The following is a 25,435-nucleotide window of genomic DNA, read 5'->3' as shown; positions in this document are numbered from 1 at the left end:
AACGGGGTTACTCCCTCAAGCTATAGTAGATGGGTTTATCTTCCACCACACTTTAAACACCATCCTCCCCATTCCATGCAGCATCCTCACCTGGAGCTGATGCTCCTCCTTCTATAAAGGTGTGACAGCCTCTCTCCAGGAGTTGATGCAGTAAGAACTCACAATTATAGGTCCACACTGGTGGGGATAGAAAAACAAAACAAACAAACAAAAAACCAGACTTTGATAAGTGTATTACTTTCCAAGGACTGCTGTACCACAAACTGGGTCGCTTAGAACAAGAAATTTATTCTCTAACAGTTCTGGAGGCTAGAAATCCAAAATTAAGGCATCAGCAGGGCAATGCTCTCTCCAAAGGCTCAAAAGAAGAATCCTGTTTCATCCAGCTTCTGGTGGGTGCCAGCAATCCTTGGTGTTCCTTAGCTTGTAGATGCATCATTCCATTCCTTTGTCATCACAGGGCCTTCTCTCTGTGTCTGTCTCTTCTCTTCTTATAAGGACACCAGTTATACTGGTCCAATATGACCTCATTGTAACTTGGTAACATCTGCAAAGACCCTATTTTCAAATAAGGTCACATTCACGGGTACTGAGGTTAGAACTTCAGTATGTCTTTTGGGGGGACACAATTCAATCCAAAAGTGTAAGGACCAAATTTCTGCTCAAAGTTAAACCTAAGAAATGTCCCATTTGTTAACTCCACCAGGAAGAAGAGGCTCTGCTCTGAGTTGCTGGGAAAATCAGTCTTCCTGGGCTTAGTTCACATTTCCATACCTCCTTCTCTGTCAGAACTTGTCCTTGTTTAGGCATTGTCAGTGACTACTGCCAGCACCACACATCATCCCCTGCTTCCTAAATGAAAATCTGCCAATTCTAGAATATGAGTCAGTAAGCAAGCACAGAATTTAGGACTAGTAGAAATGGGTAAACTCTTCACTTTCCAGATATACGTGCTCTTTTCTGTGTTCACATATTTCTTAAACAAAACAAAGCAAAAAAAGGAAATGAAGGAAAAAAACTCCCACATTGTGTGCTTCTGTTGTTTTTAATAATAAAAAAATAATCTATTTGCAGTCTATGGAAGTAGATGCGGTTTAGAGTCAAGGTAACACAGTGGGGTAAAGATTTATGCTATCTGGAACTTCTTCAGGAGTCAGAGGCTCAAAGGTTAAAAATTGAGGATTCTCAGACTAGCACCTAACAGTTCAGGTAAGAACCGAACTCACATATCCCATGGAGCCCAGAGGTGTATATATGAGATGGGCATGGTCATATGAAGCAGCACAAGCTCCCCATGAAAGCAGCGCCTTCTGCCTGTTGGGGTCACCCAGCCCTACTCCTGGAACAGAAGCAGCCTGGTTCATGTCTAGGCCACTCCCTCATTTCGCAGTAAAGGAAATGGGTTAGTAATTGTTTTTATAATCACGAATGATTGTTTTGTTTATCTTCCAGCCTGTCAGGCTCACTTAGTGCTACATCCTGCATCCCAGGGCACTGGGAAAACAATCCAATCCAGCAAGCATTTATTGAGTACTGACTGCATGCCTAAACTCCACGCTTAATATGGGCCAGACCTGCCCATTAAGTCCTGAACGGTGGTGTTTTGCTTTCTACACTAGATTGGTAGTTTTCCCACTTTAAGATTCCGGTATTTGACTTTCTGGCAGAGTGGGACGTCACGGGCGGCCTCCTTCGGAGCTGACGTCTGCTAGGAGGCCTCAGTGCACTTGGGTACTACAGGCACGGGAGATTCCCCTGAAGGCGGGGTCCACAGTGCCACCTCGCGCGCAGGTAAGGAGCTGTCTATCAGCAGGCGGTGGGCGCGGCCTGCGCACACCGACCAATCAGCAGACCCACCCTTAAGGCAGTCTCCCCGCCCAAACCACGGAGCATGCGCCACGGGCGCTACGCAAATTCTTCTCTCCCCGCGCGCCCTCTCCGCGGCGAGGTCAGAGTTAGGCTGCCCTGAGTTTCCTCAGAAAAGAGGAGAAAAGGAGACGTGGGGCCCGTTAGGGATGGGGAAGGCGGAAAGGCGGTGTGAGGAAGAAGTTCCTCAGAGTCGTGGCTGTCGCTAGCAGCCGCCAGCTCCCGGGTCATGTTGGGCCCGCAGGCCGGCGCTTCTGGGTTTCCCGGGCTCCGCGCCCAGCGGTCCCACCCGGCCGCGGAGGCGCGGCAGATGGGCACGTCGTGTCTCCTCAGCCCCTTGCAGGTTATTGTCCTCAGTTTACAGAGGAGCTGGGCCAGGCTCAGAAGTTTTGATGGTGACTCAGCAGCTCGTCCTTGCGGGCCAGGGTCTGCGTGACTCATCCCGGACCCTCCCTTCGGCTCCAGAGGCTTCCACCGTTCGCGCGACGCCTCTGGGGGCGGAATAGTGCTTTGAGGCGGAGAAGCGCCGCCACGAGTGCGCGCGGTGCTCCGCGCCGGGTCCCGGGCAGGGGCGCTCCGTCCCGCTCCGCACGGCCCGGGCTTCCGAACGGCTCTGTGCTTTTCGAGTGTCACCTTCCTGAAACCTCCGTCCCTTCAGCAGCCTCAGCGGGGGTGGGCGTGGTGCCACCGAACCCCGACCCTGCCGGTGACCGCGGAGTCCCCAAGATGCTGGGACTCCGCGGGCAAGGAACCCACGGTCCCAGTGTATAGGCACCGGCTCCGAGGACTTGGCGACCCGGGAGGGCGGCGGGTCGCGCGCCCTCCCGGCGGCTTGCGCGGCCCTCGCCCCGGGTCTTCGGACGTGCGGCCTGGGGAACAGTCGGACCGGGGAGGAGGCGCCTCCCCGGGGTCCCTACCTGCCCCGACAGGGGTCCGGGCCAGCGCGCTGCCAGCGTCCCGCTGCCCGCCTCCCGCGCCGTAAGGCACCCGCCGCCCAACCTGCAGGGCCCGCTGTCCTGCCGCGCCGGCCCCTCCTCCGCCCGCCCCGCCCCGCGCTGCGCCGGACACCCCGCCCCGAAGAGGCGGCCCGGCGAGCGGGCGCCGAGGGAGGCTGGTGGCATGGGGGAGCCGTCGCCGCGGCCACAAGCACAGTTGCCCCTAGCGAGCCCCGGCGCCGCTCGGAGTGCGGGGGACCGCGGGAGCCTAGGGGGGTGGCTCGGGGCGTGACACCGAGCGGAGGGCGTGGCTCGGGCTGCGCCGCCCGGACGCGCGGCGAGCGGCGGGGGGAGCGGGCGGCGGCGCCTGGGGCCGCGGGCGGGCCGGGCCGAGCGCCGAGGGCGCACCTGGCGGCGGCGCGGCCCGGCCAGACTGCCGGAGCAGGCTCGGCGGCGGGGCTGGTGGCGAGGATGTCGCAGCCGCCGCTGCTCCCCTCCTCGGCGGAGACTCGGAAGTTCACCCGGGCGCTGAGTAAGCCGGGCACGGCGGCCGAGCTGCGGCAGAGCGTGTCGGAGGTGGTGCGCGGCTCGGTGCTCCTGGTGAGTGCGGGACCACGGAGGGAGGGAGGGAGGGAGGGAGGCGGGCGGGAGGGCGGGCGGCCACCTCCTTCACGCTCCTCTAAGTCGGCGGGGCGGAGGCGGAGCCGCCGACCCTACTGGGTCTGCAGGATTAAGAGGTGGTGAAGGAGGGGGGGGTGTTATACAGGGGAGAAGGGAAGGTCCTGGAAAGGCAGCAGCTCCCAGACCCCCACCCTGCGTCTAGGGGGTCCTCTCCCAACTGCGGCCCCTTTCCTCCGGGGAAATTTCCTGGGAATGAGATCGCAATCTCCCTCCTCCCCCCTCCCCCCGAACTTTACGTCCCTTTGCCGACTGAGAAATTACTCTCTCCTTTTCCTCTCCCTCCCTCCCACATCCCCCTTGTCCTCCCTTATTCTGGAGGGGCTTGGCACCTGTGGCCTGAAGGGGCGCAGGGGAGTGGAGGTGGAGGCTTCCTTTTCCAGTCCGCAACCCACGGTGGGATATGGCCCTGCGGACCCTTTGGGTGGGCTGAGCTCCAGAAGGGAAGGGGTTCCGCATTCTCCCCTCCACTCCCTCCCCCTGGCCGGCATCCTGAGATTTGGCCGCCTCTTATCAAGGGTTAAGGGTCTTGATAGGAATCTCCCGTGGCTTCGGCATGGGTGCAAATTACTACGAAGTTTGGGGATTTGGAGCAAGCAGACCGGTGATTAATCTGGTCGTAGCAGAAAGTCTTTTGAGAATAGGCCTCTGGGTGTGAGGAAGATGAAGTTTTAAATCAACTTTTCCACTGCCAGGGCTGGTCCTGCTGTATTTGGAAACGCAGTACACCCCATCACTTGGAAGGTGCGGAAGAGCAGCATTGTGCTGTCCTGGGGAGCTGGAAACTTTGAGCAGCTCCTTGCGCTGGCGCTGGCATTTGTTTTCTTGAAAGGGGCTTGTTTGTGGGTGGGTGACTTGTGTTTGTTGGAACGATCCGAGAAGATGGGCCTTGGAAGTGATTCTCTGGGCTTTGTGTGGGTTATTGTTGGGGTGGAGTGCTGGGTCCCTTAACCCAGGGCCTGGCTCATCTTTTCGGTGGCGGATAGATGCCCTTTCTGGTCAGACACGGAATGACGTGAATGCTGGTTGTGGAGATTGGAGACGAAGCTTCCCTGATTTCCATAGCTAGTCTGCGCAGTTTGATTTTTCTCTCAATTGCTCTGACAGCTCCCTCTAGATTTCCTCAAACTCCAGTTTGTTTAGTCATAAGGGATTTTATTTTTCTCTTTTTACTGAAGTTCAGTAGAGCAGGAGTTGAGAGTAGACCAAAACCTGGGATCTCGTCCTTAACTTCAGTTGCTTTGGCCTCAGTGGTATATCCTGTATCTTCCTGACTTTCGCCAGTGTGTGTATGTTAAGGAGACAGCCCGCGAACATCTGTGGCGTCTTTTTTGTTCTGGAAGGAAACTTCGTTCTTCTAGCTGGGGGCACTGTCCTCATTAGAGATTTGAGGCCGAAGAAGAGTAACTAAACTCATGATTTCCAAAGTGCGGACAGACCCGGACTGGGGTGGAGGTACTACTTTGAGAAGCCATTAGGTGGAGCACAGCAGTACTCGCTACTCTTGCGCCACAGTCCTTGAATTCAGCAGCCCTTCCTGTTGGAGGCTGGCCCACTGCTAGTGACCTAGCAGTGTCCGTTCCCATGTGCGGCCTACTGCTGCTGCGCTCCACCTCATGACCCGTTAAGAGTACATCTGGGGCCTCCCTGGTGGCGCAGTGGTTGAGAGTCCGCCTGCCGATGCAGGGGACGCGGGTTCGTGCCCCGGTCTGGGAGGATCCCATATGCCGCGGAGCGGCTGGGCCCGTGAGCCATGGCCGCTGGGCCTGCGCGTCCGGAGCCTGTGCTCCGCTGCGGGAGGGGCCGCAACAGTGAGAGGCCCGCGTACCGCAAAAAAAAAAAAAAAAAAAAAAAAAGAGTACATCTGTTTTCCCTATTCACCCTTAAGCATGAACAGCCAGACGTTTGGCTGGTGTCTCAGCCCTTAGTGTTGCCAGTCTGTGATCACTTGTCTGATGAAACTTGTGATGAAGCAAACACAAAATCCTGGAAAGTAGGTGGGCCTCCTCGGGCCTTTGAAAGGCTCCCCGGCTGAATGGGAAATACACTGCAGTGATTCTGCATTGCAGATGGAGGAATTTGCAATAGCTTACAGTTACTAAAAACGACCCATCCACCTCACCCCCCTCACCTCCTGCCAGGGACTCTGCCACCGCCTGCTGTTTCTTGCTGCTCCCCAGTGTCTGCCAGGAAGCCACAGCAGGTGCACCTGTCTCGGCTTTGTTCTAGGAGCATCTAAGAAGGTACCCCTGATCCCTGCAGAAGGCAGAGCAGCAACCAAGCCGGGGTTTGGAATCCCATGGTCCACCGATCCATGCTTGGATGGAAGTAGTACTCTCCTCTGTTTTTGACAGCTTGGGTCAGCGCTGATACAATGCCTACAGCATAGTAAACACACAGTAAATATCTCTTAACTAGCTGACTAACGTAGCAATTCTGTAGATGGACTGAAAGAAAAACGAACAGGGTATGGCTTTAACTAGCTCTTCTCATGTTTCTAGTATTGATGAGTGGCTTTTAGTGAGATCAGAAACAACAGAATTAAATAGTTCAGTGGGTAATAAAGGCTGCCATTTAAAAAACAAGCTTTAAAGTGTAGAAGTAAGGTGTACTCATAAATTTGTTGTTGTTTGTTAGGTTCATTTTTCATAAGCTCCGGTGTGTGGGCCTGATAGTGTATTAATTTGTTTGAAAACCTTGAAAAAAACACAAAAGAGCAGAGAGAATAGCATCACGAACCTTCATAATCCATCACCCAGATTCAGTAATTATCAAGATTTTGCTAAACTTGCTTTAACTATCCCCTTTCCCCCTCGTTTTTTTGTGTGATTGTGAGTGCCATGCCTCCCATCATTTCACCCCTATATAATACCCAGTGTGTATTATTAAAAATAAGGATGTTTTCTTACTACAATGCCATTATGTTAAAGTTTGCAATAATCTGTTGACATACTATTCAGATTTCCCAGATTGCCTAAGAAACATCTTTTAATGGTAGTTTGTTCTAATCAGGATCCTAACAAGTTTTGCTGGCTTTTTCAAATGTGGTTTACTCTTTCATGAGCCTTAGAATTATTAATGACGGAGTGAACCCTCCCTGGCGTCAGGAGTCCTGAGTTTTAATCCTAGAGGTTTAGTAGTGCAGAGCGTGGGCTCTGAAGTCAGAGCACCTGGGTTGTAATTCCACCTCTACCCCTTACCAGCTGTGCAGTCTTAGGCGTATAACAGCCTTGGTGTGCCTCGGTTTTCTCATCTGTAGAGATGGTAATCATACTCACTTTATATGGTTGTTGGGAGGATTATATGAGCCATAGAGGTAAAGCTCTTAGATGGTGCCCAGCTGATATTCTGCCAGCTACTTAAGTCACCCTGGGCTGTCGCTTAACTTCTCTGAACCTCAGGGCTCCTGTTAAATGAGGAGCTGTACTAGATTGTTCTGGAGTCCCTTTCCTTACCAACAGGATTCGATTCTAAGATGCTTTTATAAGAGTAGCAGAGGTACTACTAGTCATATTCTTAACTGTAGGAAATGTAATTTATGGTTTTGGGTAATGAAAGAAGAATCCTCCCAATTCCAGAATTAGCTGCCCGTGATTGAGAATAGGCAGGAGGGCAGCACGTTCAAAATATACGCAAGCTCAGGAGAAAAACTAGAAATAATTCCCCGATCAGGGTTGACTTGCGATTGGGCCTTTCAGATGCATTAAAGATAGCATCGTAATGACCTAGATCTAACGGAGTATACCACCCAAGGCCTAAAAATATTCTTTTTCTGAAAGGTTTGTGTAAATATTGGGACAGGGCGCTTTGCATGGGTTTGCTGGCTCGATTGCGCTTGGGTATTGATGCCCGAGTCATCTGGCTGCCGGCTTCCTTGCCGATCTTATCTCAGCGTGCTCAGCTTCAGGCTCTCCTTTGACATCAAGCCCCTGCTGGTGACACCATTGCACAGCCATCGGAGAGCCTGCAGGATGAAACGAAATGAAACCGAGTCAGGCCGTCACTAAGTTTTCCTTTGTGTAACTGGAGGATGATGGACAGAGGTGTGGGGTGATAATCTCCCGGAGTGCACGCTCGAGGCCCTTCTCGCCCTCCCAGTTCAGTCAACACGAGATTTCCAGTATGATCTGAGGTAACCTGAGACCCGAGGGGTGGTGTTCTTTGAAATCCTCAGGTAACGTAAAACCTCATTTTGGCTGTAATTTTAAATCAGATAGGATAGTAAATCGGTAACTGAACTGGCCTGAGCTTCACCTCACTGTCTTTCTCCACCCTCTGGTAGAGTCCTAACAACAGAAATGTCCCAGAATACAGGAAGCAGGGTGGAGGCCCATCTCCAACTAGATAATCAACAACAGGTTCTACTTCTTTGGTTTCTGGTCCATTTGAATATTGGGAGACAGGAGGACATCAGTAACGCCTTGAATTTGAAAAGGGAAGAACGGAATTGTGAAACCTTCATCCACATTTGTTGAGGGCCTGCTCTGTGCTAGGACTTTTTGCTGGGTGCTGAGGACCTGCTGCTGTGTTGGAGCAGGCCCTTGCCCTGAAGGGTTTATGGTCTAGACAGGTGCACAGGTCACTCTTCAACAAAAAGATAGCAGCACGCAGGAGCACACATAAAGGTTCAAACGCCTGGTTCAGATGACACGTGAAGATGAAATAGCAGAGAACTGATATACTTGGGAAAGGGTTTGTGAAGAATTGAACTGGACCTGGAAGATGTAATGGTAAGGGAGACTTTTCTCCAGAAAAGAATGAGAGATAGAGATTGAGCACATGCTTAAAATGCCCGGCTAGGCAAAGAAGGAGCAAAGCAGCTTGGACAGAGAGGGGTAAGTTTTAGAAGGAAGGGAGAGAAGCTTTGAGAACTACAGTTGCTAATTTGGGGAACAATTTCAATGACTGGCTGAGAACACATCATAAACGCTTCTTAGAGAGATCTTCCCCTCAGTGTAATCTTGGGGGTAAATAATATGACGGTTTTGTGTCACACAAGCCTAAGGACCCAAAGAGAAGTCTGTGACCCAGAACAGAAACAGGCCTTTGTGTGTGTCAACCTTTATGGTGCATGTGAGCAGTTGTCAAACATGGTGGGTACACCATTGAGTAAATGATATTGCAAAAAAAGTATTGGGGTCCCACCTTATACAGTAAGTCCCCTACATACGAACCTTCAAGTTGTGAAGTTTCAAAGATGTGAACATGCCCCTGTAGCCCAGCTGTTGTACTGTACTACTGTACTTTTCAAGGTACTGTACTGTAAGATTAAAAATGTTTTATTTTTTGTGTTTTTTAATGTATTTTTTTGTGTGAAAACTATTAATAAGCCTGTTACAGTACAGTACTATATAGCCGATTGTGTCAGTTTGTGACCTAAGCTAACTTTGTTGGACTTACGAACAAATTGGACTTAAGAACACACTCTTGAAATGGAACTCGTTCGTATGTAGGGGACTTGTGTCACTGAAATAAGTGATAACTAAATGTAAGAGTCACATGTAAAATAAATCAAAGAAACAGCATAAAACATGGGTGAATAATCATGTAAGGGTGGAGAGGAATTTTTTTAAAGCATGCAAGTAAAGGAAAATAGAAGTTTGGCCTGGGCTTGGGAGGTGAACCGGGGCCTTGCCATTGATGAGCTGAGGACTTTGATCAGGTTTCTTCACCTAAGCCTCAGTTTGCTCATCTGAGGATTGGGATTGTTAGGTATTATTATCTTAGGGCATTCTTAAAATAAAGATTAAATAATTTAATATATGTAAAGATCCTTAATACTAAGTGCTTAATAAAGGTAAGCTTGTATTATGATAATAAAAGATTGCTTGTCTTGACTAAATATATCTGGAGCCAGCATTTATTAAGCACTTACTGTGTCCTAGGATATGTGTTAGGGAGGTCAAGTCACCTCAAGGTCACAAGTCTATAAGTGGGGGATCTGTGTCTTGAACCTGGGCACCGTGGCTTCAGACCATGTGTTCCTACTCACCACTCTGCCTTCTGCCTCCCCATGCAAACTCAAACCTCTGTTCTGTATGTTATAATTACCATAAATTTAAAAGTCAAATAGTAAGCTTAGGAACAGTATTTGTCTTCTCTATATATCTATATCTCTGTCATAGTGTTAAGTTTAAAAAATATATTGAGAGTTCTTACAAATCAATTAAAAAAAGAAAAATACTCCAGAAGAAAAATGGGCAAGGACATTAATAGGTAATTCCTCAAAGAAAGGAATACAGTTAGCCAATAAAGAAGAGAAGAAAAACATGTTCAGCCTTGCTAACAATTAAAGAAACATTAATTACAACAAGGTGCCATTTTGCTTGATAAATTTGCAAATTTGCAGAGATAGAAAAGGTTTTGCATGGATGGGGTGAGCCGGGCACTTTTGTTTGCAGGGCTTCCTCATCCCACAATTCCAGGGGCCCCATTTGCGTGGCATTTTATGAGAATTGTGTCACCTGGGTTTTGTAACATGCATGGTATAACTTTTTGAGCTGGGCTGTATGTATCAAGAAGTTTAAAACATGCTTCCGTTCTTTGGCTCAGTACTTAAAGTTATAGGAATTCCCCCTAAGGACTAAACTGAAATGTACATAAAGGACAGTGTCTGAAGTCACAGTGCTGACGGTTCAAGGCAGAAAATGGAAAATACTGACCAACTGCAAACTATCTAAAGGTCTTAACAGTAGTGTAAATGAATTGTGGGGTTGGATTGTTTATGATGCCATTAAGTTTAGTTTTAGAAGAATAATGACTTGAGAAAATTCTTCCATTATAGTGTTGGGAGGCAGTGAGGCCTGCGGTTAAGTTTGGGGGCCTGGGTTCTGTTACCACTTTAATACTAACCACTATGTGACCTTGGGTTGTGCCCCTGCAGCCTGGCTTCTGCCTTTAGTGTGGGGTAGCCTCTCCGTCCTCACCCCTTCAACTTGTCTTCTGCAGCATTTGTTACCACGCAGCACCCCTCTCCCCTTCTCTGGTTCTCCCATTCCTCTGTTCCCTTGCTTCACTCCACCCTTCCGAAAGAGTCCCATCGCCACCTTTGGCTCCATAACATTTAATCTCTTCCCTGCACTCTGCAGCGAGCTGCATACCTTCATTGCAATTTCTGAATCATTATCTCAGTTTTGATTTTTCCCCCCAGCTCAGACCTGCTTTTCTGCTAACTTGCCTGATGTGTACTTGGCTGTCCTACCAGTCCCTTAAGTTTAGCATCTATGAAACATAAACAGTCACTTTTCATCTCAAAGCAGCCGTCCTTTTTGCATACTTGTTTTCTGTAGTGAGAGTCATCGTTGCATGGTCACCAACTCTGAAATCTCTAATTCCTCCTTATTTCTCCCTCACGCTGCCTCTCCATTGAGGGTGGCTGGGGACCACATTGTCCACATTCTGGCACCCGGGTTGATGGGACAGCCACTGTCTTGAATGTGGTGGGTTCTTTTTTTTTTTGGCTGCGTTGGGTCTTCGTTGCTGCACTCGGGCTTTCTCTGGTTGCAGCAAGTGGGGGCTACTCTTCGTTGCGGTGCACGGGCTTCTCATTGTGGTGGCTTCTCTTGTTACCGAGCACGGGGTCTAGGCGTGTGGGCTTCAGTAGTTGCAGCATGCAGGCTCAGTAGTTGTGGCTCGCAGGCTCTAGAGCACAGGCTCAGTAGTTGTGGCGCATGGGCTTAATTGCTCCGTGGCACATGGGATCTTCCCGGACCAGGGCTCGAACCTGTGTCCCCTGCATTGGCAGGTGGATTCTTAACCACTGCACCACCAGGGAAGCCCCACAATTTACATATTGATGTGTATGTACATTTGTTTCGCATCTGTTTCCCTCACTGGACTGTTGGTTCACCATGGTTTCCCCAGTACCTGGCACTTAGCAGGGGCTCTCTCTCTCTATATATATATATTTTAAAATTTTATTGAAATATAGTTGATTTACAATGTTGTGTTAGTTTCAGGTGCACAGCAAAGTAATTCAGTTATATACATATATATATTCTTTTTCAGATTCTTCTCCATTATAGGTTATTACAAGATATTAGATTTTTTTTTTGATGAATGAAAGACTCCTGAAGTCTCTACATCTGACACGTTTTATTTTTAAATCTTTTTTTGATTCCCCACTGCCCCTAATTTCTCTTCCCTGCACCCATTTCTATTTACTTCAGTCTAACCTATCTCTCTCTGCCAGATTAACTTTCCTAATGCACAGGATCCATTATATCATTAGTTTCTCATTGCAACCTGATAGATTTGATGATGTTCATGTACATAAGAATGCATCACTTTGAGGCTGGCCCTTTGTCTGCTTTAGTTTAGAAAAAGCAAGTTGTCAGTAAATCTGTGTGATCTTTGCATAGGTTTTGAGAGCAGCTACGCATTTTAATACAAGTAATATTCATTTCCTTTTTTAGGACAGTTTCTTTTCACCAAATCTTTTGAACTCCAGTGTGTAAAAGAACACAGTGATCTAATTCTTATGTTAGGTATCTAGTAACTCATCTGAGAAGAAAACAAAATAAAACAAAAATACAAATAATAAAAACCTGGAAGTGCTTTTCTATCGCTTGAAGCATGAGTTTTGCAAATCATTAAGAAGTACTTAGATGGTGAAGTTTTTTCTGTTTCTTTTACATCTCTGTCACTTTTTCTTTTTCTCTAATGGACTGCTTAAATTCTTATCAGCAAATTGTTGGCAAGGAGACTTACTACCTGATCAGAGCTCTGTAATGCCAAATTGTTTGTTGGCATCTCCCTGCCCCCCGCTTTCTTTGAAGTTGGCAGGAATAAATACAATCAAGATAGTGCTTAGGTATGTCTACTTAGGGAGGCTGGCTGGGTCAGTGCATGTGTGGGAGATGTGCCCATTTATTTATTATAGATTAACATTTGTTGAATATTAGTCTGAAAGTGAATCTGAAAGCAGATGTCATTGAACTTCCCACCATCTCCACTGACCACAAGAAGTTTATTCTCAAACTCTGTGTACTTAGAGATTCACATACTGTATTTTCATACAGAAAATACACGTTCTGTCATGTGGATATAGAAATGTTCTAAGGAAAGTTGTTTACCATGATAAATTAAAAAATTATGAACAGTGTATACAGATTGTTCACTTTTTAAAAAAGCATAAGCACTATTTTGTTGATGAAAACGTTTTATGGTATTACAGATGCTACAGTACAGTATGCTCTTGTTTCAGGAATAAGTTAAATATCAGATGTTTAGTCTCTGAATTCTAGAACTTAGAAAATACCGTGGTATAACCAAGTTTCTGTTAATAGGGGGATAGTTCTGTGAGGAGTAGCAGTAGGATATAGTGGATAAGAACTTGAGCTCAGGAGGTTCTAAACCCAGCTCTTCAGAGAAAGCTCTGCTTTCTCAGTCTCTTCACCCCAAGAATGGACATCATAATAGCACTCATCCCATAGATGTTTGGGTTGATTAAGTGAGAAGATGCATATAAAGCACTTAGAATAGGGCCTGGCGCACAGTAACCCAGTAAGTACAAACTTTTGTGACTTATGAGGGCAGCCTAAAGGAATATCATACAAGTCTTTTTTTTTTTTTTTTTTTTTTTTTTTTCTTTTTGCGGTATGCGGGCCTCTCACTGTTGTGGCCTCTCCCGTTGCAGAGCACAGGCTCCGGACGCGCAGGCCCAGCGGCCATGGCTCACGGGCCCAGCCGCTCCGCGGCATATGGGATCCTCCCAGACCGGGGCACGAACCCGTATCCCCTGCATCGGCAGGCGGACTCTCAACCACTGCGCCACCAGGGAGGCCCATACAAGTCTTAAAAGTGCTCCTTATGGAGGACTTATAACAGGGGAAAATTTTAATGTTGGGTGAAAAAGAAATAGTATGTGGAAGTATGTACGTCACAATTGTGTAAGAAATAACCTGTGTGTAAGAAAAATGTTGGAAGGAAATACGTGAAAAGGGAATATGATTTGTTCTTTATATACTCTAATATTTTCTAATTGTTTAACTTTCATAAGTGAATGGATAATAACCTATCAAGAAAAAAGAAAACGAATATAGGAGGGAAATTTTGGTGCTTCATGTAAGACACTCCAATTGGTCCTCTTTGAAAATTGTGCATCTTAGTGCTTATACAGGTGTGCATCTTAATGTAAAATGTGTGTTCCTGGAATAAGATACACACGTGCATCTTGGTAGCAAAAATATTGTCAACAAGTTAAGGGTCCTGCTTTGAATGCTCAGAGGAAGGAGGCCCAGGTGAAATAATGAAATGTTGCACTTGACGGTGTTATAAAATTCTTTCCAAAAAACATCTTGCATGAGCCTCTGGAAAAATGTAGTCAGACAGACAGGGATAGTGGGGTTTTGGGTTTGTTTATTTATTTGTTTGTTTAAATTTCTGTTTTGATGAGGAAACTGAAGACCAGAGAAGTCAAGTGACTCGCTTAAGGTCACCTGGCTCAGAGTTAACACGTTTTTCTTGTTAGGGTGGCAGGGTGTGTCAAAAAAGATATAATTTTAAAATTTGAGTTTGTCAGAAACTTTTAAATGGTTAATTTGAATCATTACACGCCTTTGTGGAAAGTACCATGAATTCTCTGGGTTGGTAGAAATTTGTGACATGGAAATGAAATCATACTGCTTTGGAGGTGAAAGATATCTCTAGAGGTCATCTGGTTCAGCTTCCTAATTTTACAGATGAGGAAGATAAGATCTACCATGGTTAATCTGTTTGTCTATGGTCATACAGTTCCTGTTACAGACGAGAACAAAGAACAAAATCTACAGAGTTTACTGGCTCTGATCCAATGTATTTTCCACTGACCCCAGGAAATAATTGAATGTACTTTGTTTACTTTTGCATTTTATCAAGTATCTTTACATACTATGGTAATCAGATAATATCAGAATATGAAACATCTATTTGTACCATGGATCTCTTTCCCGCTTGTATATTTCATTAGGCCTAGGCCAGTTTGTAGGTGAAACTGACATTCGTTTTTCCATAAGCCAAGAAATGTGTTCTTCATTTCTGTTTAAGGGATATTAGGAGGACAGGAAGAAATAAAAAGCAAGAATTACAAGATTAATCTACAAAAGATCTCAATAGAAACTTACTGAACAAGGAAGAATTAATTTAGTAGTTAGATAATATTTTTTAAGGGATATGAAATCATGGTTTTATGTGTACTTTGGTTAAAATAATTATGTGGCTTGAGGAAAAAACCTTCATGGGCCTATTAACCTAAAGTTCTTTAATGTAGAATAAACTCTGTTAATCTAGGTCATTTTACCTTTCAGCCTGCTTTGCCTTGGCTAAAATAAATATTCAGCTGTAAATGGCAATTTGTTCAAATTGTATCATTACAAAAAGAGTTGTATTTCTAAGATTGTTTAGAGAATTTATTTAATCTGTCATTCTAACTTATTGCTATTTTCTTAAGTAGAAAGCAGAGTTCCTATGGTGATAGCAGAGGCCCCATAATATTTATAGTATACTAAATTCGTTTATAAACCATTACACTAGCTAGATATTTAATCTCTTAGGTTAGCTTTTTTTCTTCCCAGGATTTGAATATGTTCATTTAGCCATTTTAATTTTCTTTATTCTTTAAAGAATACCTTCTGAGAGAATGTTAATTATTTTTTTTCCAGAAGATGAGAAATAACTGCTGTTTTATCATTGTTTTTTTTTTTTTTAAATGGAGGAATGTGTACCCTACTGATTTCTTTGGAGTTGATTTTGTGAAAAACCAATTAAAGTATCAAATTTTTAAAGGGACTTAGAATTCAAAGCCACTTAAAACTGAGATGGGCAAAGATTCCTGACACAATGTTAATTTCTCCTGGAAGAATTAATATATCAGGCATAGTTGCTGGGGACTCCATAGGTGGTGGGATGGTGGGGATGGGCTCCTTTGGTGGATTTTGGGGAGGGGGGGTCCATTTGAGGAAAGGGGTTTCAGAATAGCTTCCAGAATTTGAGAGAATCACAGATGTCTTCTTCCATAGCTTCAGTTGTTGGAAATGATCAGAAAGAGTGCTGACTTCTTTCTTTACCACTTGGAGTCTTGGTGTCTTGGATATATCCCCTACTCTGTGAAGCAAGCCCCAAACCACTCTACCCCACAGTCTCCCAGCATATTCCAGTGAGCTGTACACTTGCTGTTATGAGGCCTGGGTTCTACCTGTGATGCCTATCCCTTTGTGGTCTTGGCCTGGTGTCACCCGCACAATGTGGGGGGACACTGACCAGCCTACAGTGGATTTAAGCTCCTCCTTTTGGACCAGATATTTTGCTTTGGAGCCTGGCCTAGTGCGGCCCTGGAGCTCATTTCCATCAAAGGTGACCTTTGGGAGGGGAGGGGCAGAGGCCAGATGGAGCCCAGGCTTCTGTGCTCCAGGCTTCCTCGTGATCTTCTTCTTAGCAGTCCAGGGTGTCTTGCCCTGGAGCCTCCTGAGGATTCAGTGTCCTCTTGTTTATCTATTAGTCAGGATCTTAGCAGATCTTGAGGCATTTTTTGAGGTTTTAAAAAAAAATTAATTAATTAATGTATTTATTTATTTCTGGCTGGGTTGGGTCTTCATTTCTGTGCGAGGGCCTTCTCTAGTTGCGGCAATCGGGGGCCACTCTTCATCGCGATGCGCGGGCCTCTCTCTATCGTGGCCTCTCTAGTTGCGGAGCACAGGCTCAGTAGGTGTGGCTCACGGGCCTAATTGCTCTGCGGCATGTGAGATCTTCCCAGACCAAGGCTCAAACCCGTGTCCCCTACATTGGCAGGCAGATTCTCACGCACTGCGCCACCAGGGAAGCCCTATTTTTTGAGTTCTTAACAGTGACATTAGCAGACAGAAATGTTGTGTTGTTACAATTTTTTAAGCTCTTGTGCTTAAAAACTTGTGTTCAGTAGATCCCCAGTTGTCACTGGTTGTTCATTTACTCAACAGACACTACAGGATAAACATTTGATTAAGACACAGACCTTGTCCTCAAAGACTGTGCAGTCTAGAGGGAAAAGGAGCACAGACAGCCCCCAGGGAGCCCTTGGGTTGGTGTTCCCCTTTGGGAGTCCTCTGCCTCGTGGCTGTTTTCGCATCCTGGAAGGAAGAAGGACGGTTGTGACCTGTTGCAGGTTGAGTTCCTAGGAAGGTGCTGAGAGTGAAGTCAGCTTTCTGGGAAGTAGAAAGGTACTGGGACCTCAACTATTACACTGCTTTCCTGAGACCCAGGAAACATGAAGCTTGACCTGCGTGTTCATTGTAGGAGTAGTGACAGAATGTTTGTCTCGAAGATATTGAGTAGAGATAGAGGAAACTCACATCAGTGATAAGAGTGCAATGGGAATTGTAGGTCAGGCTCAAAGGCACAGACTATAGAGCTAGAGAGGGAGCTATTAACATCCTAAAGAGTCCTAAAATTAAGACTTTTATCTATGCACGAGTAATTTACTTTGCCAACTAGGGAGAACAGACTGGGCGTTTAAGAGATTTATTTCTCGTGACATCTAGAATATGTTCTGAGGTGCAAAGATCCCCAAATATGCAGGGATTTAGATCTTGATCATGTCCTTATTTAGTCCTAGAAGCCATATGAAACGTGTGTTAAATAATTCAGTGTGATAGTAACATATTAAACTTACGTTAAATAATATGGTAGTATATTATTGTAGTTATTTATATACTATGGTTGAGGGTTTAAGAACTGTAAAACCTCTGCTTTCTTCAGAACTGAAAATGAAACCAATTTTTGTGGGGCTCCAGATTAAAAATAATCTGAATTGATTGTGAGAACTGTGCATGAAAAGAAAATTCAGTTTTTTATGCAAAATTGTCAGTGACTTTAAGCTCCATGGAACAGAGATTTGCATGGTGCTGTTGCCTGGGTTTTTAGTGATTGTAAAAGAAACTAAGCATGGGTGCTTTTGGAAGCAAGGTGACATCCTGCTGATTGCAGTTAGGCTAATGATAGCATAACTGACACTAGAAAAGTACCCCTTTTCAAGTGCAGAGGAACATCTTTATTAATAAAATACTAAAATTCGTTCTTATGTAAGGGTGCATTACTTGGTTTAGGCTTGGTTTTTATTTAGTTTCATAGATTGATTTTTGCTTCCTACTTTTAAGGACGTGTGTGGATTATGTTAGTAAGCTCCTGGGAAAAGAAATGAGCAAGTATTTGATTGACAAATAAATACACATATTATAGATGCTTCCACATCTATGTCTCCACATTTCTGAATAGACGGATTGTTAAAAATTAATTTTTTATTGAAAGATAGTTGATGTACAGTATTATATAAATAACAGGTGTACAATATAGTTATTCACAATTTTTAAAGGTTATATTTCACCTACAGTTGTTATAAAATATTCACTATATTCCCTGTGTTGTACAGGAATTGATTTTTTAAAAAAATATTTATTTATTTATTTGGCTGCTCGGGGTCTTAGTTGCGGCCTGCAGGATCTAGTTCCCTGACCAGGGATTGACCTGGGCTGCTTGCTTTGGGAGCGTGGAGTCTCAACCACTGGACCACCTGGGAAGTCCCAGGAATAGATTTTTTTAAAAAAATTAATTAATTAATTTATGGCTGTGTTGGGTCTTCGTTGCTGCACGCAGGCTTTCTCTAGTTGCAGCGATAGGGGCTGCTCTTCGTTGCAGTGCGCAGGCTTCTCCTTGCAGTGGCTTATTGTTGCGGAGCACAGGCTCTAGGCGCACGGGCTGCAATAGTTGTGGCTCACGGGCTCAGTAGTGGTGGCTCACGGGCTCTAGAGGGCACAGGCTCAGTAGTTATGGCGCACAGGCTTAGTTGCTCCGTGGCATTTGGGATCTTCCCAGACCAGGGATTGAATCCCTGTCCCCTGCATTGGCAGGCGGATTCTTAACCACTGCGCCACCAGGGATGTCCCCAGGAATAGATTTTTAATTTCACACATGCACTGAACTAATTGAACACATTTGTTGAGTCCCTACACGTGCCAAGTACTGTGCTAGGTGCTTGGGGCAAGCAGGATGAGTAAGACAGATCCTTTCCTACCTTGCTGACAGACTAATAGGGAGGGAAGATTGCAAAATAAGCTTTATGCACATTTAAATCGAAGATTGGAAAGTTAAAAGTAACGTGTTAAAGGCTACTAAGGAAACGAGAGTACCTCTAGTGGAGGGAATTAGAAAAAACTTACTGAAGGTGGTGGCATTTTGAGCTGAAAGTAGATTTGAGAGATGACAACTGTTCTGGCTAGAGGGACCCTGTGACAAAGGCCCCGAGGAAGGAAATCTGGGAAACATGGTTGTTGAGCCTGGTGAGGTGTTGGGAGAGTTAGGGGCGCACAGATCCCCATCACCCAAGGAAGGAGGGGGCTGACAGAGGCCATGTCTGGAGTGTTGACTTTTTTCTTCGTTTTGGGTTTTTGAGCTGGAAGGTGCCTGGATCAGAGCTTTGCCGAGGGACTATGGTGACCATGACATTGGAGCCCAGGGGCTGGGGTGGGGATAGAGGCAGAGAACTGGAGTTTTAGATGTTACTTAGGAGACTTTACTATAATTTAGGCAAGAGATAGAGGTCATGTGTAAGAAGAATTTTGGGATAAAGTCGCTAAGTATTTGAACCTGATTAGGTTAGGTTATTTATTCAGTAAATATTTACCAGTAATCCCTCCTCCTCCCACCCCAGCTGAGCTTGGCACTCCTTGGCTATGGGAGAGTGGGAACCTGGAGGCATTAAATACAGCCTTACGTTTCAGGCGGAGACCAGGACGGTGGTGATACAGAAATCTGAGAACACCCACCCCTCTTACTCAGGCCTTGAAGGAAGTGTAAGTTTACCTGGTCTCCTGCTTTCAGATAAACTGGTGCAGACAGATGAGAATCTCATCTCCCACTATAAACCCCACTAGAGCAAGGGGTTAACAGTGAGCTGTTAGGGGCCTTCATTTTTTAGAGAGTGTTTAGGGTAGAGCTGATAGCTTTAAAAACCAACCATCTAGTCCTTTTTAAAATAGGCAGTCCTATCAGCGTATGCTACACCAGGAGGTCCCGACCAGCTGCTTTCTCTGCCACTGTGTCTTCAAGGCCGATAGTCTGACTTCATACCAGTTTTCTGGAATCACCTTTCTTCCCTCTCCTTTTAAGGAAAAATTAAAGTCTTTAAAAATGGTAGGTTCCTAAACAATTATTTAGAGAGAAGATAAATAATTAGGTAATTCATTTTGTTACCCTTTCGTGCACATTTCTGTAATTTACTTGTTTTAGGCAAGAGAAGATAAATGACTGCTTCGTACAACGGGGCCCCGGTTCATTTTTGGATGTGAGTTTCTTTAATATTTCCAGATACAAGCTAAGTCACTGCATGGACTGATAAATTATAGATGGAAAAGTGTTCTCAGTTTTCCTCCTCTTGGATTTCTTTGCTTCCTATGACTGTAGATCTCTCCACCGTGAAATCCCATCTTCCTTTCATACTGTTGTTACTACCTGGCTGTTAACCAATACGGTGACAGTGGTAATAATAACTATTTTTTCATGCCTTCGTTGGTCTCTCACTGTCCCCCATTCTGCTTCCACTGTAGCCATACCCAAGAAGGGTGAGTACATGAAGTTTCCCTCCTTCTACCCTCCAGAGAGTTTAGCTGCTACCTCTACTTCAAAAACTCATCCCATATCTTAATTTCCAGCCTTGGCCAAGACATTTTTGAGGGTCAGGAAAAGCCAGTTGGTGAAGGGTTATGGTGAGAGAAACATGAGGAGAATCAATGAGAATTTGCCCCACATGGAAGATCTACAGGTCTTCGTCGGCGGCTCCAGAATAGAGCAGCACAGGAGGGAATGGAGCCGTGGAGGCGTTGACCCTACCTTTCTGGTTGTGAGGCCGAGCCACGCACTGTGAAATCCACTGACTGGAGTGTGCTTGTGAATTGTGTGTAACTGGCCTATGATGAGGTGTGTGCAGAAATGGGGAAGAAGTGTTTAGAAATCTTGAACAGTTTGAGGGGCAACTTTAAGTCTGTTGAATCTAATACAAAGGGTGACATATCTTGCATGCCTTTGTCTTTTATTTCATTTGTTGTTATTATTATTTGGTATATTATAAAAGTGTTGGTCCCCCGTGGAATGGGGGAGTAAGAGCGCCTTCACAAGTAGTTGGAGAAGGCCTGTTGTAGGTTTGTGAAGATGGTAGTCGGGGATGTTCTATTTGAAGTGGTTGGTTTGGGCAGCAGGAATGAGGGGTGCCTGGGCCGGGAGCAGGTGGGTGCTCCTCTTAGCAGCTGAGGAAAAGGGTTCCCTAGTGAGACGGGGTCTTGTGACTTGAAGGAGGTTTTGGGGTGAAGAATAGTGTTTAGGCACATGGCGCCCACACCCAGGTGAGGCCCAGCCCCAGCGTTTGGTAGGAGTGTGTATATTGCCCTACCGGCAGGGGCTTCTAGGCTTGGGCTGTTGGACCATCATAGGTAGTGTCATTTTGGGCTCACCAGACATGAATAGGGTATCACGTCTTTCCCTGTGCCCTAAGCTTGCTTTTCCTCTTTTACTTGTCCCTGTCCTTTCGTACCTTGACTCTGCCTAGATATACTGCACAGACCTTAATGGTGATTCTTCTCTTTTGTTTCCCAAATGTGTCTTTAAAATTCTTCTAACATGAAGAAGGATTCCTTCTGTTGGTAGTTTTCCTGGACCCCTTATATTCTAAGCCATGTACCTTTCCATAGGCCTTTTCCCAATTCTGTCACTTGTCTGACAGTGGCTGTTTTTTCTTTCTGTGAAAGGTGGTGTCATGATAGATGTCCAGCAGATATTAACACCAGCAGAGCAGATTCTGGCATCTTGGGCTGGCAACTTCCTAATTCTGTCTTTTCCACCGAAGTGACAGGATATTAAACCACTGAACTGGTGCGCGGTCCTCGGCTGCCTGCCAACGCCGGGGAAAGAATGGACCAGCTTTTGTTTCTCTTGCCTTCTGGGTAGCCTTGGGGTGGATTCTGAGGGGATGTTTTCCCTTGCAGCTCTAACTCGTCTGGTATTGAGAAAGCAGGAAAGCGAGTTTTCCTGTTACGAGCAGTGAACAAAAAGCCAGCAGCGGATGGAGATATCCTGTTGGAGGAGGCTTGGGGCGTGAATGTCGACAAATGCACCTTGTTCTTCCCGTGTCTTTAAGGAATACGAGGAGGTGGGAAGGCAATCAGTCACTCTGCAGGCCAAGTCAAAATGGTTTTCCGTTTATTTATGGTGCTTACTAATAGGATTATAAGTGTGTGCTTTGTGATTTAAAAACTTGTCCGACACAGAGATCTATAGCACAGGACAAATTAGGAAAATGAAATCGTTTTTTGTTTCCCATGAGATGGTTCTAAGTTTGCCTGGGAGGGGGCAGTGAACTGTACAAGTAAATGTAAGCGCTATCCAAGTTTTATTTATTATTAAGTTTAAAGATCACTTAAAATGGCAAATTCTTGTGGAATTAGATTTACAAGAGGATGGTTTGGTATATGCTCTTAGGGGACCGTTCCTTGGTACTTTTTAAAAAGAACTCACTTTCTCCTCTCTTACTACAAGAGCAATACATGTTTATTATAGGAAAATTAGACAACACGTACAGGCAGCTGAACAGTACAGGAGTGGGCTGGAAAGATGTAGACATGGAAAATTAGAGCAGTGTGGTAAAGGAGAGAAAACCAGGGTCTTCTGGGAGCAGTGGGGGTGGGAAAGGGTCAGGGACGATCTCCCCAGGCACCACCCCGGGGAGGCTGTCTTGCATGCATGCCACACCTTCAGTGGTGACTTTATACCCTTTGAGGCTGGTGTCCCCACTCTACCACGAGTCTAGACCTGATTGAACATTCCAAGTCTGTTTGGGGCTGGAAAACTGTGTGATGACAGGTTGAAAGGCCAATTAACTCACTGCGTTTCACATCTTGTCTGTCTAGGAGGAGGAGTGCTAGGCAAGGAGAATCTCTGAAAAGAGACAGATATATTAGCTAGTGAGTGAGTTAGTGGTGTGTGTGTGTGTGTGTGTGTCTGTGTGTGTGTGTGTGTCTGTGTGTGTTTGTATCTTTGAGAACCTTGGCTGTAAGGGAGATAAAGAAAATATAAAAGAGTTGATGCAGAAGAGTAAAACGGTTTTTTTTTTTTTTTTTTTGCGGTACGTGGGCCTCTCACTGCTGTGGCCTCTCCCGTTGCGGAGCACAGGCTCCGGACGCGCAGGCTCAGCGGCCATGGCTCACGGGCCCAGCCGCTCCGCGGCATGTGGGATCTTCCTGGAGTGGGGCACGAACCCGTGTTCCCTGCATCGGCAGGCGGACTCTCAACCACTGTGCCACCAGGGAAGCCCCTAAAACGGTTTTTTTGAGGAGGGTAAGGGAGAAATGTACTATGGCCTCTGTCATCCTTCAGTGTCTTCTTGACCTTCCCAGTTCCTCCCTGTCTTGCCATATTGACAAGTATTTAGGTGTTCTGTGGAATGAGTAAGTTTCGTTTCACTGTTGTATCTCAGTAAACACTTATAGAGCAGCTGTCAGCAGGTCATACTTTTAGTCAGATTTAGCTTATAAGGATACCGAGAGACAGCCTTATAAGGTATGGGATTAAATTATCTTTTTTTTTTTTTAAATCTGTGAAAACTTATTTACCATCAAATCTGCTAGCCATTTTATTATAGGTAATGTAGGATTAATATGTAAAGTGGAAAGTGTAGAGGCTTGGACTGGATAATCTGTTGATTTTGGTAACTTGTTTACTTAACAGATATTCATTGAGTCCTGTTACATACCAGCTGTTGGGCCAGAAGCTGGACTAGAACTGTAAATTAGACAGTTTATTGCAAGTCTTTGCAATAAACTTTGCAACCTCACAGACCTGCCAGTCTGGTCAGGACATAAATAGGTAACCAGACAGTTCCATTATTGCAAGTCTTTGCAATAAACTTTGCAACCTCACAGACCTGCCAGTCTGGTCAGGACATAAATAGGTAACCAGACAGTTCCAATGTGGTGGGATAAGAGCTCCAAAAAGAGACATGTGAGGTGTCCTGTCATTACATGGTAGAGGCATCTGTTCTGGACCAAAGGGAGTGACATCTAGGTGGAGATCTGAAGGATAAAAAGAAATAAGCCAGATAAAGAGGGTATTTTATTTTAGTTATAGGAACCAGCATGTACAGAAAGGCCTGGAGGCAAGAGAAAGCATGGCTTTTTTTTTTCTTTTAGTTTAGCATCCAGTAATTAAAGGCTGGTCAGTATGACCAAAGTCTTTAGCCTCTGATGGGAATGATGAGAGAGGGCTCTGAAGAGGTGAGCTAGGACCCAACATAAGGCCTTCTTAGGCATGTTTAGAAGCAGAAACTTAGGAGTTCAGCAAAGATGAGGGGCGGAGGATCAATATAAAAACATCAGTCGTGTTTCTCTACCAGCAATGAACAAACCAAAAGTGAAATGAAGAAAACAGTTCCAATTACAATAGCATTACAATAAATAGCATCAAAAAATAAATACTTAGGACTAAATTTAACTAAGAAGTGTCAGAATGCTAAATAAATGGAAAGACACCCACTGTTTGTGAATTGGAAGAATTAATATTCTTAAGATGGCACTACTTCCGAAATCTATCTACAATTTAATACAATTTCTATCAAAATCCTACCTGCCTTTTTTGCAGATATCGACATACTGATCCTAAAATTCATAAGGAAGTTTGGGAAACCCAGAATAATGAAAAAAAATCTTGAAAAAAAAAAACAAAGTTGGAGGACTTACACTTCCTGATTTCAAAACTTTCTACAGAGCTGTAGTAGTCAAAAGAGTGTGGTATTGGCATAAGGATAGACATATATATATCAATGAACTAGAATTCAGAGTCCAGTAATAAATCTATGCATTTATAATCAATTGATATTTTTTACAAGAGTGCCAAGACTATTCAATGGAGATAGACTAGTCTTTTTAGCAAACAGTGCCGGGACAACTGGATATCCATATGCAAAAGATTGAAGTTGGATCCTTATGTCACACCATGTGTAAAAACCCACTCAAAATTGATCATAGACCTAAATGCAAGACCTAAAACTATAAAACTCTTTGAAAAAGAACATAGGTGTAAATCTTCATGACCTTGGATTAGGCAGTGTTTTCTTAGATATGACACCAAAAACACACGTAACCAAAGAAAAAATTAACTGGATATTATCAAAATGAAAACTTGGGTTTCAAAGAACACAATGTAGAAAGTGAAAAAATAACCCACCGAATGAGAGGAAAGGGACTTGCATCTAGAATGTATAAAGAACTCTTACAACTCATTAATAAAAAGACCACTCAGTTAAAAAATGAGCCAAGTGTCTAAACAAATGTTTCTTTAAAGGAATATACAAATGAATCTGCTTAACATTAGTCATCTGGGAAATGTAATTTAAAACCACAAAGAGCTCCCACTCGGATGGCTAGAACATAAAGACAGACAATAGCCCTTGTCTGTTATTGTCATGTTGGTGAGGGTGTGGAGAGATCTGAGCCCTCAAACATTGCTGGTGGGAATGTGAAATGGTGCAGCCACTTTGGAAAACAGTTTGGCAGTTCTTCAAAAAGCTGAATATAGTGGGGAGGGATAAATCAGGAGTTTGGGATGAACATATACACACTACTATATATAAAATGGATAACCAAAGAAGGACCTACTGTATAGCACAAGGAACTATACTCAATATCTTGTAATAATCTATAAGGGAAAAGAATCTGAAAAAGAATATATATACATGCTCTTTACATATATATATTCTGAATATATATATATATAACTGAATATATATATATATAACTGAATCATTTTGCTGTACACCTGAAACTAACAGAACATTGTAAATCAACTATATACTTCAGTTAAAAAAAAAAAAGCTAAATATAGTTACTCTATGACCCAGCCGTTTCACTAGTAGGTATATCTAAGACAATTGAGAACATATGTCCACAGAAAAGCTTGTACATGGA

General features: G+C 44.7%; 1 protein-coding gene across 7 annotated transcripts in view; it reads left to right on the top strand.

The window, feature by feature from the left end:
• The first annotated feature begins 3,172 nt into the window (after window positions 1-3,172).
• Window positions 3,173-25,435, top strand: part of DOCK9 (dedicator of cytokinesis 9) — a 288,455-nt gene continuing 266,192 nt past the window's right edge. For 6 of the 7 annotated variants that reach the window (XM_082602537.1, XM_082602535.1, XM_082602536.1 and 3 more), the window contains exon 1: window positions 3,174-3,401. In XM_082602537.1, the coding sequence (XP_082458663.1) occupies window positions 3,273-3,401 (129 nt within the window). In that variant the 5' untranslated portion in view covers window positions 3,174-3,272. Of the gene's footprint in view, window positions 3,402-25,435 lie in introns of all 7 variants that reach the window. The other variant, XM_082602533.1, reaches the window with a different exon arrangement.

Source organism: Mesoplodon mirus (assembly GCF_964341445.2).
Source record: "Mesoplodon mirus genome assembly, chromosome: 17".
In the NCBI taxonomy this organism is placed as follows: Eukaryota; Metazoa; Chordata; class Mammalia; order Artiodactyla; family Ziphiidae; genus Mesoplodon; species Mesoplodon mirus.
The sequence above is the reverse complement of the archived record's forward strand: the minus strand, read 5'-3'. Positions and strand labels throughout refer to the sequence as shown.